Here is a 13,061-nt window from a genome sequence, read left to right as displayed (position 1 = left end):
CATGGATTGCGGGGATGCAGTCTTTGCTGCATCAGACAATGCCACGTATGCAGCCCAAACTGCTTCGACATGCATGCATGAATGTGAGGATGGTTTTAGCAATTCTCTGACACCTTCAAAGGACCCACCACTGCTACGTGGAACCAAATACCAAGAAGATTTCTTGGTTAACGTGGGGACGGAGTTGGGAATATCTTGGAATAAGGAAGACCAAGAAAAGTCAACGACAAGGCAGGCTTAGCCATCCTGTCGCAACTTAACAGCTCATTTGAACCTTGGTTGCCAAAGTTGACTTCCATGGCACAACGTGAGGAGAAATCTTAAATAGTTTAATCATTTTCCTTCTTTTTCTCGACATATAACCTTTTTTTTTTTAAGAGTAAGTGGTGAAAACGATTTTTTTATCAAAAGATGAGTAAAATCTTAACCAAATAAGCTAATTAACATATTTCTAATCATCGAATGAGATTTGAAAATTCAACCTCTAAGTACTAAGTAAGATAGGATTATAGAGCTTAATTAACATATTTAAGCATGGCAACTGTTATCTTGAATCATAGAATTTGAGTTATGAGCTCAACTTGGATTTCAATATAATCTTTCTGCAACAAATCCAAAGCTTCTATTCAGGCTTCACCAACTCGGAAGACTGGACATTTTTCATAGCATCACAAATTATATTTGGTCTGATCTTTAAGTGCCTTCTTGCAAACAACTAAATCCAAATATATTATTTTGCATATCGAATACAGACATTGCTCTCCTTATCAAAGCGTAAAACAAGGCCTCACAAAGTAGAACACAAGGCAAGTAAACGTAAAAATCAAGGTCACAGCATTGAGTTCACACAAATACATGAGACCTGTATTCCTGTTCTTGTTTCAAAGCATGAAACTAATAGTAATGAGAAAGAGCATAAATTGCTTGAACCTTTTTAAGTATGACAAGAACAATGAAACAATAAGTAGAAGAGAAATCGAACTTTGGGTTTTTTGTCACCATCAAAATGTTGGGACATCTTATGCACCGTCTTGAGGTGTTCTGGTACATACGGGATCCTGTTGCTTGTAGTCATTTTGAACTTGTCCATAACTGTTAAACACACAAGTATGAGTGGAAATCCAACCAGCTAATGATACAACTGGCATTATAATCTTCAATGGCGACTAGAAACCAGAGGAACATCAACGAAAACACATCTCCAGTCAACTGCATGCTAGTTGAACTTGATTTCAACCAATCTAACTGATGTATCAGCAACCTGTGAAAAGAAAAGTTGCAGTTCACAGAAATGAAGAGTTTTAGTTGGTCAGAAAGAAAGAGCAGGAGAAAACCAAATAAAGAGAACGAAAATGCAAACAGGCACTGAATTCATTAACTGCAGACTGCCGAGATCTCAGCACCAGCCCCTTCCATGTTAAAACAATGATATTGTAGACTAGTACAAATATAAAACTGTGTCAGGTGCAAATTTTCCAAAGTTTTGTATCAAATTGACTCGAGCTACAGGTCCAGCCATCTAATCATAGAATACAGAGAAGTCCATTACAAAAGTGAAAAAATTGCTACAAGCACAACTATTTTTCCTGTGAATGCTAAAAGCAACTTCTCAAGTAGTTTAGAATTCACACCAATTTCTAGAAATAATTAAAATATTCATAAAGCTAGATCCATAAGATAGTGCCATCCATCTGTGTTTTTTTATCAATTATATGGATGGTAATAATATGATGCATCTAAATGTTTTATTTTGTCAAACCTTAGCATATCCATTAATGAATCATGAGAGGGCAGACCGAGTATAATAGTAAGGTTGCTCCTAAACAACCCAAGTGACCAGGATTCGATTCACAAAAGCCGCCTCTGTATTTACAAAGGTAAAGCTGCATATACTAGCCATCGCTAGACCCCGTATTGATGGGAACATCCTGCAATGTGAATCATGGAGAGTCACACTTTGGTGTCCAACTCAACACAAAAAAGGAGCTGCTCCAAATTGCACCAATAGGGAACCAACATTAGGCATTAGGTGATGGAACGTGCAAGAGCCATGCATACATACATACATATGGGGTCTTCCTCCTATTTTGATCTATCTAGAGAAAAATGTCAGAGCAATCAAATCAATAAAGGTTTCTTTATTCTTTCTTTATCTCTCCTCACACCATTAATCACAATTGATTCACGACATCTAACTGGTGAACTTGAGTATCTTTAGACATGTCTATACCCAATGGAAGATGCTCTCCATAATAGATAAGATTTCATGAAATGATCACAAGATTCTAAGGCATCAAATAAGGATAAAAGTACTACTAACTGGAACTAATCCCTAGGCAACATAAGAATCAACAATAACATAAAAGTGACCACCTTGGCTATGTTCTTGGTGGTAGGCTGTAGCAGGCTTGTATGATTAACATATGTGGCTTTCCAGCATGTAGGATGAGCTCAACTAATGTGGCTGGTCTAGGCATGTGAAGATAAAGACAATGAAACTTCAAAGTTATGTTGTATATGGATCTTGGGTGTAAAATAATCATCTGGCATAAATCCTGCTGAAAGAACTTTTTATCAAATTGGCAATAACTCAGGGCAGAATTGGGGCTTAGGAGAATAATGCAAGAGGCAGCAAATGAGGTTCTATTCTCTATTCCTCTCTGATTCCCTCTATTTCATCTCAATTCCTATGGCTCCCTCTTCTACATGGTTCCACTGACTTGCAACTCGATCCACCTCCCTTGTTCTCGTGACTCCACTTTTCTCTTACACAAATAACTGTTGGCCTACTTCTTCTATTTCTTCTCCTTCACATCTGTGCTCGTTTTTATATCATAGAAGCAACGTGTCTGCATTACTCTTCAACATATGACTACTGGTATAATTTTTCACCAGCATAAATTGCTTTGACATTGTACTGCCCCTTGGTATTGTTTTCACAGCTTTCAAGCTCATAATAGTTCTTAGCATAGGTGATTGCAGGCTATTGGCATTTACAACACTAAACTGATGTGACCGAAAGATTTACAATTTGAAATGGTGATAGCATATATTACTGTTATCAAGGTGTTCTCCAATTTGAGAAGAAAATGCCTCTTAAGATCAAGAAAGTAGAAAGAGAATAAAGACTTAAATTAATCTAATTTTATACATAAAGAAATTAATCAAGTTTTCATGCATGCCCCTATGTCTTTATATATGTATGTATTAATATGAATATATATATATATATATATGTAATGTGTATGTATATATATATATATATGTGTGTGCATAAGAAACTGATGTCATGGAAGCCACAGTCTTACTGCATTATACTAATTTCGGTCTTGAACTTCCTCGAAAGCATGGTCAGTGATCTCTGCAATAAATTCTATTAGACTAGCCACTAACATAGCAAGCTTGTTACCAAGCCTCTTGATAAAAAATGTGGTTGATGCATGGTTCACCATGACAATTGTAACTGATTGTCTTGCTGAGATACCATTGATAGTCTATGACCCTCCTATGAGGGTTTCAAGAAGATAACACCTCATGGTACATATCAAGAGCAAAGATACTAGTACACAAGGCTTCTGCCAACTAAAGATCAAATATACTAGTACACAATACTAATCATCTAGATTATAAAAGAGCAATCTTACTATGACACCAAAGCCCACACTCTATCAATAGAGAAGAAACTAATTTCATAAAACTTTTTTCTTGCATAAAGAAAATTATCAAGCAACAAACAATCATCAAGGGCTTACAATCATCTCTAAATGTAGCCTACTAAGAAATTCAGTGAAAGAGAACTTTTTTTCTTTGGTAATAAAAAGAGACCTCCACAACTTCACAAATAGAGCTCCTATTAGCTGAACAATTTGTCTAACCTATCATTTGAAAAGAAAATTTTCTACATTTGTATTACATTAAGAATATGAGCACTAGATGTTAATAACAAAAGATTTATTTATTGCTCACACATCATTTTAACCACTAGGGTGCCTCCTCAAAGACTACCTAGCCTATACTTACAATGGAATTAGGACTCCTAGGTACCAAAGAAGCACAAAATTGGAATCCAAGGACTCCATAACATGAACTAAGAATGATGTAAAAAATACACCCAAAAATAACAAAAAATTGAAAAAGTATGAATGTATTACCATTACAGCTCAGTTAGAAAGCTTAAACTAGACTTAAACTTTACTTCATTACAAGTGGATTAAAAAGGCTTCAGTCACTCCATCACCCATGGGTCTGAAAAGGCTCTAAGGACCTTGGCCTAGGTTGCTTCACCAAGCCTTCATTATTCTAGCCACTATGAAGTGGACTACAGCCAAAGATCATCACATCATCATAGCCAACCAGGTTTAGCATGCTGGGCACTTGTGAAGGACACCACAAGCCCATTGTGCAGCCACATTATTATAAGAGAAGGCTTACATAAGTTCAAAAGTTTTGGTAAAATGCTTGCTTATTAAGGAGAGATGACAAACACCAAAGAGATCATGCAACTAAAGCTTCTGCAGTTCTCCTCAATGTTTATTTGGAACGACTTGCTTATGGAGGCATCCAGCAAGACAAATAACTATCCAAGATTTCAACTTTAGACCAATAAGTAACCAGGATTTCAACTTAAGACAACTAAGTATGAAGGACTCAACATAATTTATATTGAAGAATCAGCAACATAATGTATGTTCAACAACTCTTTGAAGAAGAATTTGCAAGTCCTCACAGTGTAATATCACCATTGTAATTAGGTGAAAGTAATGAATTCCATGCAATATCAAATGTTGCATCACTTGACAATTGCCTAATAGCATCTCAAAACACTAAGAGAAATGAAGGAACCACAGCAAATGAAACAAGCAATGTCATATTGACAAGATCAGAATACCTTAATGTCAGATGCGGGTACAAGAAGGGTCAAAGTCATCAGGCGCGACCTGAGCAATCCAATTGCTGAGACTCTTCTTGACGTCCCCATGGTTGACATATGCTAGCTCATACATGCTGCAGAGATTCATGACCAGAGTCTCATTCAAGGCCCCGGTAGGCACCCTCTCCAGTGCCCCCTCAAGCACCTTGATCGAATCGGAGAGGTCCCTCGAGTACAATAAGCACAGGGCTTTATTGTTCAGTGCTACAACGTCAGCAGGATCCCTCTCAATGCACTCCTCGTACTCCCTCACCGCGGCAGTGTAATCCTTGGCCACAATGAACTCCAGCGCCCTATTTCTCCCCACAAGATTCTCCAACTCCACCGTCCGCTCCCCTTCCGGGTGAAGGCTCTCCACCCTCGCAAAGGATGCCTTAGCGCCGGTCAGATCACCGATCTGGAGCTGCACGTACCCTAACCGGGAGAGGAGCAGCGGATCGGACGGATCCCGCTCGAGGAGCTGCCGGATCAGCGCGAGGACCACCTCGAACTCGCGGTGGGCAAAGTGATTGCAGCAGAGGGTGGCCATCACGAAGGCCTCCCTGCGGCGCCACCGATCGGCGGCGGGGGCGGCAACGGTCTCCTCCTGGATCTTGTATTGGACGAGGTCGAGGAGGGCGTAGAGGCGATCAAGGGTGACGGATCGACTGCCGAGGCGCTGGGGAAGGTCGGCGTGGAGGAAGCGGAGGGCGAAAGGGATCATGGAGCCGGAGCGGCCAGGGTAGGCGGCGGGGTAGGTCTCGAAGCGGAAGCGAGGGGAATCGAACGAGGCATCGAGAGCATCGATCTCGGCCGCGGCATCGGAGAAGCGGCGGAGCTTGGAGAGGGCAAGGGACGAGAGGGCAAGGCAGGCGAGGTGATGGTGCGGGAGAAGGTGGGAGTCGCGGCGGGCGTCGGCGACAGCGTCGAGGAGGGCGCGCCACTGGCCCCGGCGAGACAGAGAAAGGAGAGAGGACACGTCGAAGGGGAAGCCTAAAGAAGAGGTCGGAGGGGAGAGGAGGGGGTCGGAGACCGCGGCAGTTTGGGTCTCGCCTTCGCCAGCCATCTCCGCGAGAAAGAAAGCAGTCGGAAACCGATACGACGTTTGGCCGAGCTTTGTAACTTCAATATTTCGAAATAACGAACGCTATAATCACCGTAACACCATTCTAACACATTTCGGATGTCACCGGCATTTGACACGATACGAAACCTGTTACAGTGCCTGTTTACAAAGCCAATCAAAGTTCTGCTTTAAGAATGCAGAATCCCAATCATGTTGTGCAACAACTTCACCATGGATCTAATGACAGATAAGAATCGATCTTAGTGTCTCACAGAGAGTTGGATTTGAGACTCAAGTTAGGCTGAATCCAGCAAAAACCAACTTGATTAGACTTCGATAACTTGAATCACAGTCCATTACATTGGAGACAAGGTTAATAGGGAAGGCGAAAGATATGCTATATGATGTTTTTATACATATAGGACTTCCAGACAATAAAGAAAGCTGGCTGATTAGCAAACCTTTTTGAGTTGGGACAAAAAAATGGACATAAGAAGGGTCAATTTCCAACAAAGAATGGTGTGAGACCAAGCCTTTTTTTTTTGCATCTGGTGCCTCCTGGTTGTCTTTCAGGCAGTCCATGAAGCCGATCGCCTTATCGGAGGTTTTTTCACCTTGTCCTCTTCGAGAGAGATCATTCCGAGATGCGAAGGGTCCTCGAGCATCATCTTGGACACCAGATAGCCGGCGATGGACCATGTCTGAAACTTCCTTGCTTGCTTGCCAATGTACCTTCCGAGTTTTCCATCATAATACTCGGGCCAGCCGTCCTTCCACAGCCTGCTCTCAGCAAGCTCGATTGCTCTTCTCGCAATCTGCGGCCTGCCTGTCTTGATGCAGGCTGCAGTGAGCAGCCATAGAAGTACTGCAATAAACAGTGAAGTTTAAAGAGAAACGCAAAAATTATACAATGTTGAACAATCAAATTAAGAGAAGCTGCAGAGTGTTTCTGGTTATAATGCATATAGAGAAAAAGACTCAAAACTAAAGTCGATGCAGTGGTTATGCTCATTCTTTAACAATTCGTGTTGTTTCATTCCAAGTTTCGTCCTACTCTCATAAACACATATTAGTATTAGCATATGAAATTGATAAACTTTATACATTCAAAGATTTGACAAATAATGAGCAAACAGAAGAAAAATTAAAGACAAAGTTCCAGTTAAAGATAAACTTTATACATTCTATTAAGCACATATCTTAATAGAATAAATTTTAAGACAAAGTTGCATTTAGTATATGATTTCCTGTATCATCAATTTAGTGCAGACAGACGAAAAATTAAAGCTCCTAATTCATAGCAACACCTGACCATATTATGGACTTGCTGCTTTGTAATGAAAAACATATTCATTTAGACTTTTCCAAGAAATAGATAATCTATTTAATCAACAAGGTATCTCTTCAGTAGCTTTCTTGAATAAAATAATTACAGTTGCAGCAAAATATGAGTTTCTCCATAATAATTCTCTAAGGAATCATATCATGCAACGAAACGATGAAAAGAACCTCAACTAACCTGGCCAAGATCCTCCATTGTGGTAACTCCATCTGGTGTTCTTGGGATCACAGCCTGTCACGATGCTCCATTCATGGCCTTCTAAAGCAGGATATGATATCTTTAGGGGCATTACACCAACCAGCTCCTCCCACCTCTCTTCGATTAGATCCATTATCGCAACTGATTGCTCTGGGGTAGCAAGTGAAGATAGTATCGCAATGCAATTTCCGAGGGCAAACCATCGGAAGTCCATCTTTGCAGGACTGACATTTCCAACAAAGTAACCACCACGGGAAGGCATGAAATCAAAAATCCAATCCGGGATTGAATCAGGAATGACATTGAACTTATTAACTGCTGTATGAGAGTATTCTTCGGTCTTGTAGCGATATATGTCATTTAACTGCTGGAAGTCAAGCCAAAAGTAACTTCGCATGTGATAACCTAAGGCGTTCAGTCGTGTCAATATTCTCTCCATGAACTCCTTGCCTTCTACATCAGGTTTAAGCATTGCTAATGCACATCTCAAAGCCATAAAGAATAGGGCTTGGATTTCAATTGGATATCCATAAACACCCTACAAATTTTGTTTGCACCGGAGAAAGCATATTACTATGATTAAAAAAAGGTCGATAGACATGCTTAGCCAATAAGGTGATCATTTGCAAATATATGCATCAAAGATCTGAATAGACTAGAGTGCAATAAGTACAACTGAGGATGAGCTTTATACATATCTAATAGTTTGTCTTGCAAAGATTGACCTTAAAAATAAAGCATATTTATCTACTCTAGTAGAACTACATGACAGTTACTTAAACCTGTGGTCTGTATGATATCCTTACAAAACACACTTTTAAGTTGATTATCTAGTTATTGCCTTCAACATACTTGGTCATCAAACTACTAGTTCAGCAAATGTAGCTCACTATCAAGGCACGAATACAGCACAGTAAACGCTTTGACTATGTGCTTCATTTAACTCAAAAAGAACATGATTTTGTTAGATCTTATGTTGCATCGACAAGGCTCCAAAACTGCCGAAAAATGCATAATCTACTGTGCCTGTCAATCCATCTAGAATACCCATCCAATGGATAAAGCAACAGGCTAAAAACTACTTAAATGTTAAGGAAATCGGAACTCGGGAGTACCATGCTTCTCTTCTGAAAGTAATATGCCATCAAATTTTTGGCTATATAGTTTTATTCAATCAAGATAATCTGGTTCACTCAGCATCATCTTGAGAAGAAAACCATCCATCAAGCCATTGCACTTTATATGATTTTCTTCTCAACATCATTTAAATTCACTTCACTCAAGTGAAACAAAGACTGAAATACAAACTTATTCGAGGAAACAAAACTGTAAATTAGATAATTCAAAAGGCAAACATAACCATAGAGAAAAACACAAGCAGCTGTCACTGAAGCAAGAAATTAATGAACTTACCATTCGACGATCAATCATTGAGCATCCATCTGCACATAGCAAGGTTGGAAATGTGTCAAAACCCTCTGAAAGACATAAAGATAAAATAAGCCTTATCCCCTTCTGGCATTCAGGTGTTTCTGCTAGAGATAAATCTCCAGTAGATTTTGTATAGGCCCGAAGAAGAATAATCCACCAAAAACCGGAATCAACAGGCGCAACCCTCCCAATCGCGCTCTCACCAAAATCTGCCATTAGAGTATCAGTTTTCCTAACAGGATCATGGTTCACCTTGAAGCTGGCTGGCATCACCCCTTCCCCGAGTTTGAAGCGATCTATCCTCTTCTCCCAACTCTGAAGGTGGAGTGTTTTCAACAGGAAGTTTTTCACTATATCAGGTTCACCATTCATGAGAAAAGCCATAGCACTTGGAACAAAATCACGGACAAACACCTACATGCGAGACAGAAAGAACATCTATCACCACTATAGTGAAGGATTACGGGTAAAGTTTCTAAGATGAACTGCAAAATTCTTCATTGAACATATAACAAGTGAATCAGTAGATAGAACCTTCTGACTGAACAACAATAGAAACCTAACAACTTTTCAAGAAGGCAAGATGAAGTCTATTAATTATCTTGTCGACAAAAGGCTTGTCTTGTAGACAATAAATTAATTATCTTGAACCTGCTGGTAAGGAAGACTTGGATCAAATAAGCAAGATACAGGTGTATCCAAAAGAACAAGTCCAAGATGTCACCTTTACGGGATCTAATGGGTATCTGTTCTACCTGGTCATAGTTAAGAACCTCCTCTGATGCATGATCAATGGCGGCAATCGTCCCCACCGGTTGACCCCTGAAGAACACGATGGACCTACGGAGGGCATCCCACGCCTCCCCGACCATCGGATGTGGCTCGAACGAGTTCCGAGCCAACGAGACCGGCGTGTCCAAGACCGACCTCCCCGCACCGGGGGAGCACAAGCTGTCGTAGCTGTCGACCGGCCTGAGATTCCCTGTGACGGAGAGTTCGCTAAGCGACCGCTCGTCGAACGACAGCTTCCGCTCGATCTTAACCCTTGGCCGATCGAGTAGCCGCGACAGGCGCTCGAAGTCGTCGGCCTCCGCAATCGAGCACTGCGGCTCCACCTTCCAGAGAACCATCTCGTGCGCCACATCCATTCCGTCAACCATTCTCGAGGCAAACCCTTATCAACTGCATCAAAGATTCATATTTAAACTCCAAAAGCATCGCCAAATCCCCATTAAGCAGAGTACAAGTAGGATATCCAGAAAAGGAGCTGCATTTAATGGACGGAACACAATATGACCGCTACAACCTATCAAAAAACAACAAAATGACCGATGTTAAGCACTAGAGTACCTTTACAATGAAGCGAAGAACGACAGAAACCGAATGAACCAAAAAAATAAAAATGGGGGGAAATAAGGGACAAGTGAAGAATTCGATCGAGAATGAGATGAGGCACGAACCGTCGAGGGCCGAAGGAGATGGAAGAGAGAGGAGGGCCCGGGCGGCGGACGTAAGGGGACGAAGGAGAAGCAGAGGAGAAGGGAAAAAGAGAGCATAGGAGGCAGAAGGTGTTATTTGTAGGCCGCGGGCGAAGAAAAGAAGTGCGAAATGGCCGGCATGTATTTGGGCTCCCTCTGCCCCGTGCTGGAGAGGCGACCGGCTGCGGCCGGTGTCCGGTGACTGCACGTGGTCTGCGGCTGGTCTTTTCCGCGGGCTCACGGTGGTGGGTTGTTGGCTGTTCCCGGTCGCCTCGTATACCGCGCTGCACGGTGATAAGACTAGTGGATAATTGACTGTCCGACCAGCCTACTCGGCGCCCGGACGGGTCCCACACGAGACCCGTGCTTTACTCTTCGACCACCAGAAAGGTAAGCGGATGGGTTCAACGAAGACGGGCGCGGAGGGATAAGATGAGGGGTAGGTGTGGTGCTCTTCATTCGTGATTCGATCTCGGTCTTTTAACCGGTGCCTGTCTTGTTTACTTCGAAGTCATACCCACCTTCTCACACGTTTCCACCCACCACATTTAGAATTAAAAGAAACCAAAATTATGAATTCTGGTTGAATTTACTACTCAATGGGCTGCATAACATCTAATATTATTGTCGAATCGAGATGGACCGACATGCAGATTCCAAAAGGTTGGGAAAGAATTAGCCACCTAATTTCAGGGACCCACTTCTTAGCGTGGAAGGAACCAATGACAGCCAGCGGAGGCATCGGGCCCACGCGGCACCTTCCTCCGCCAGATCTGTTAGACTCCGGCTCGTCCCACGAAGTGGCACGATCACCACAATGACGCATCGATCTGATCGGACGGCCAGCATCAGCTCCCGTCGGCGCTGCACGAAACACGAGGCGGTCCACGTCAGGGCCACCGAACCCGTCCAGATGCACGTGGCTGGTGCTGCCGTCCAGTAAATGTGCACGTGGGAATACATCCGCCGGGAGGGTGGACTCTCGGTGCCCAGTGAACCGATGTCCAGGATTGGCCGGGCCGGGTGGGTTTATATGGGCCGGAGTCCCGGTCGGGTTCGTCGCTGTTAACGGAGTGTGACGGGTGCATCGCCCCGTGACACCGATGCGCTTTTACACGTCAGACTAATTAAGACTAACGGTGGAAGCACGTAACGAAAGCTTGCCATCATTATGATCGACGTCAATGGTTCATGATGAAATTAAATCTGATGGGAATGAACGGACGATCGAGATCGAAAGTGGTGAATGGATGGACGGTCGGAGGGGACCCGCGCAGGATTTGCATGGCTGCCCTATCTGGAAGGGCAGAACACTACGGCATCCACGATGCCGCATCCAAGTCACCTACCACCGAGCCATGGCAGGGCAAGCTATTGCTGCTCTGCCCTTCCCGGAAGGGTGCTGCCGCCGGCCATTTAAAATTCTATTGAGAATGACCTGATGATGATGATCTCTTTGAGGTTGAGGGTGGAAGCAATCTATTCCTTTTGATCAAGGTTAAAGCAAACTTTCTCCAAAGGTAATTATAAATATATATATATATATATAACATAAATACTACATATCATGTTGCGTGCATGACAATTTATTCGATGATGGGGAGAACCCATGCAATGAATGAGGAACACATGGGTATATGATCAGAATCAAAGCCATTGACTTGAGGTGGGAATGAAATGAAAACAACGTGATGAGTTTAGTGGATGGAAGTAGGTGGAGAACTACTTTCCTTCCATCTTCTCCCACCTAAACTCATTCAATGTTTTAATGGGGGAAAACTCCAAACTTCGCTTCTCCATCATCCTAGATATCAAGGCATTGAATAGTAATGGAGGTGTTGCAAGTACATTATTTGACATTGTTATACCAAGAAAATTAAGATAGATTGCTTCTTCTTGGCACTAGATTTGAAGGTATGTAGTTTGGTGGCATATGATTAGAAGACTTTTTGCTTCTCCTCTTTAAAGTTTAGGATTAGTGCTATTGATGGTTGAATGTATTGTAACAAAAATGATGCCCATGCTAAGACTAGTCCTAATGTATTGTTAAACACAATGCTTGGCTTGACTTTTTCGAGTTCATGCTATCCAAGATTGAAATCTCTATTACGCTCGATCTAATATCAATATTGATTGACGACGACTTAATCGATTAAAAAGAAATGATTAAATCAAGATTGTTCTTAATATTTATAAGGCTCTCTATTTCTTTTTGATCAAATTTGTGTTCTATTAAAGATATTAAATCCAAGTCAGGTGTTTATTTAGTATAGTCGGAACTAAAAAAAAAAGAAAAAAAAAAGAAGAGAGAAGATGTAACTAATTGTTTTAAGTGAAAGTTTCCTTATTCATAGAAGCACAATACTTTTTGAATGTTTGATGAAGCTATAAACTACCTAAATTTTTATTTATTTATTTATTTTTCATAATATAAATAGTAACTAAAAATAATAAAAAAAAAGTGTATATGCAAGGTTCGATGTAATGGTGGATATTATTTTCTCTCTGAACCCAATTAATAGGTCTCCACCCTCTAAGATTAAGTGTTTATAAACTTGAACTTATAGTTATGGTATGTAGTACCGAATGGTATCATCCGGTACGAGCGATACGTACCGATCCGACGACATATCGATA

At 41.5% G+C, this 13,061-nt stretch overlaps 2 protein-coding genes across 4 annotated transcripts; both read right to left on the bottom strand.

Annotated features, from left to right (window-relative positions):
* Positions 1–811: 811 nt before the first annotated feature.
* On the bottom strand, positions 812–6,012 carry LOC135622790 (uncharacterized). Its single transcript, XM_065124972.1, has 2 exons — positions 4,889–6,012; positions 812–1,261 (listed from the first exon to the last, which is right to left on the bottom strand). The coding sequence occupies exon 1, from the start codon at positions 5,973–5,975 to the stop codon at positions 4,896–4,898; it is 1,080 nt and encodes a 359-aa protein (XP_064981044.1). The 5' UTR covers positions 5,976–6,012; the 3' UTR covers positions 812–1,261; positions 4,889–4,895.
* Positions 6,013–6,271: 259 nt separating this feature from the next.
* Positions 6,272–10,699, bottom strand: LOC135622789 (probable alkaline/neutral invertase D). Of its 3 annotated transcripts, none has more exons than XM_065124970.1 (5): positions 10,297–10,699; positions 9,702–10,128; positions 8,929–9,360; positions 7,495–8,053; positions 6,272–6,840 (listed from the first exon to the last, which is right to left on the bottom strand). In XM_065124970.1, the coding sequence occupies exons 2-5, from the start codon at positions 10,104–10,106 to the stop codon at positions 6,545–6,547; spliced, it is 1,692 nt and encodes a 563-aa protein (XP_064981042.1). In that variant the 5' UTR covers positions 10,107–10,128; positions 10,297–10,699; the 3' UTR covers positions 6,272–6,544. The 3 variants fall into 3 exon arrangements, with proteins under 3 accessions (XP_064981042.1, XP_064981041.1, XP_064981040.1); XM_065124969.1 differs by having other exon boundaries at positions 9,702–10,252; positions 10,407–10,699; XM_065124968.1 differs by having other exon boundaries at positions 10,407–10,698.
* Positions 10,700–13,061: the final 2,362 nt, after the last annotated feature.

Source organism: Musa acuminata, chromosome BXJ2-9 (assembly GCF_036884655.1).
Source record: "Musa acuminata AAA Group cultivar baxijiao chromosome BXJ2-9, Cavendish_Baxijiao_AAA, whole genome shotgun sequence".
Lineage (NCBI taxonomy): Eukaryota > Viridiplantae > Streptophyta > Magnoliopsida > Zingiberales > Musaceae > Musa > Musa acuminata.
The sequence above is the reverse complement of the archived record's forward strand: the minus strand, read 5'-3'. Positions and strand labels throughout refer to the sequence as shown.

Bases quoted from the DNA above. Each gene is read 5' to 3' on its own strand.
- LOC135622789 (XM_065124970.1), bottom strand. From the start codon at position 10,106: ATGGTTGACGGAATGGATGTGGCGCACGAGATGGTTCTCTGGAAGGTG. The intron at 8,054-8,928 runs GTAAGTTCATTA...CAAAATTTGTAG, and splicing joins CAATGATTGATCGTCGAATG to GGTGTTTATGGATATCCAAT. The intron at 6,841-7,494 runs GTTAGTTGAGGT...TGTTTATTGCAG, and splicing joins CAATGGAGGATCTTGGCCAG to TACTTCTATGGCTGCTCACT.
- LOC135622790 (XM_065124972.1), bottom strand. From the start codon at position 5,975: ATGGCTGGCGAAGGCGAGACCCAAACTGCCGCGGTCTCCGACCCCCTC.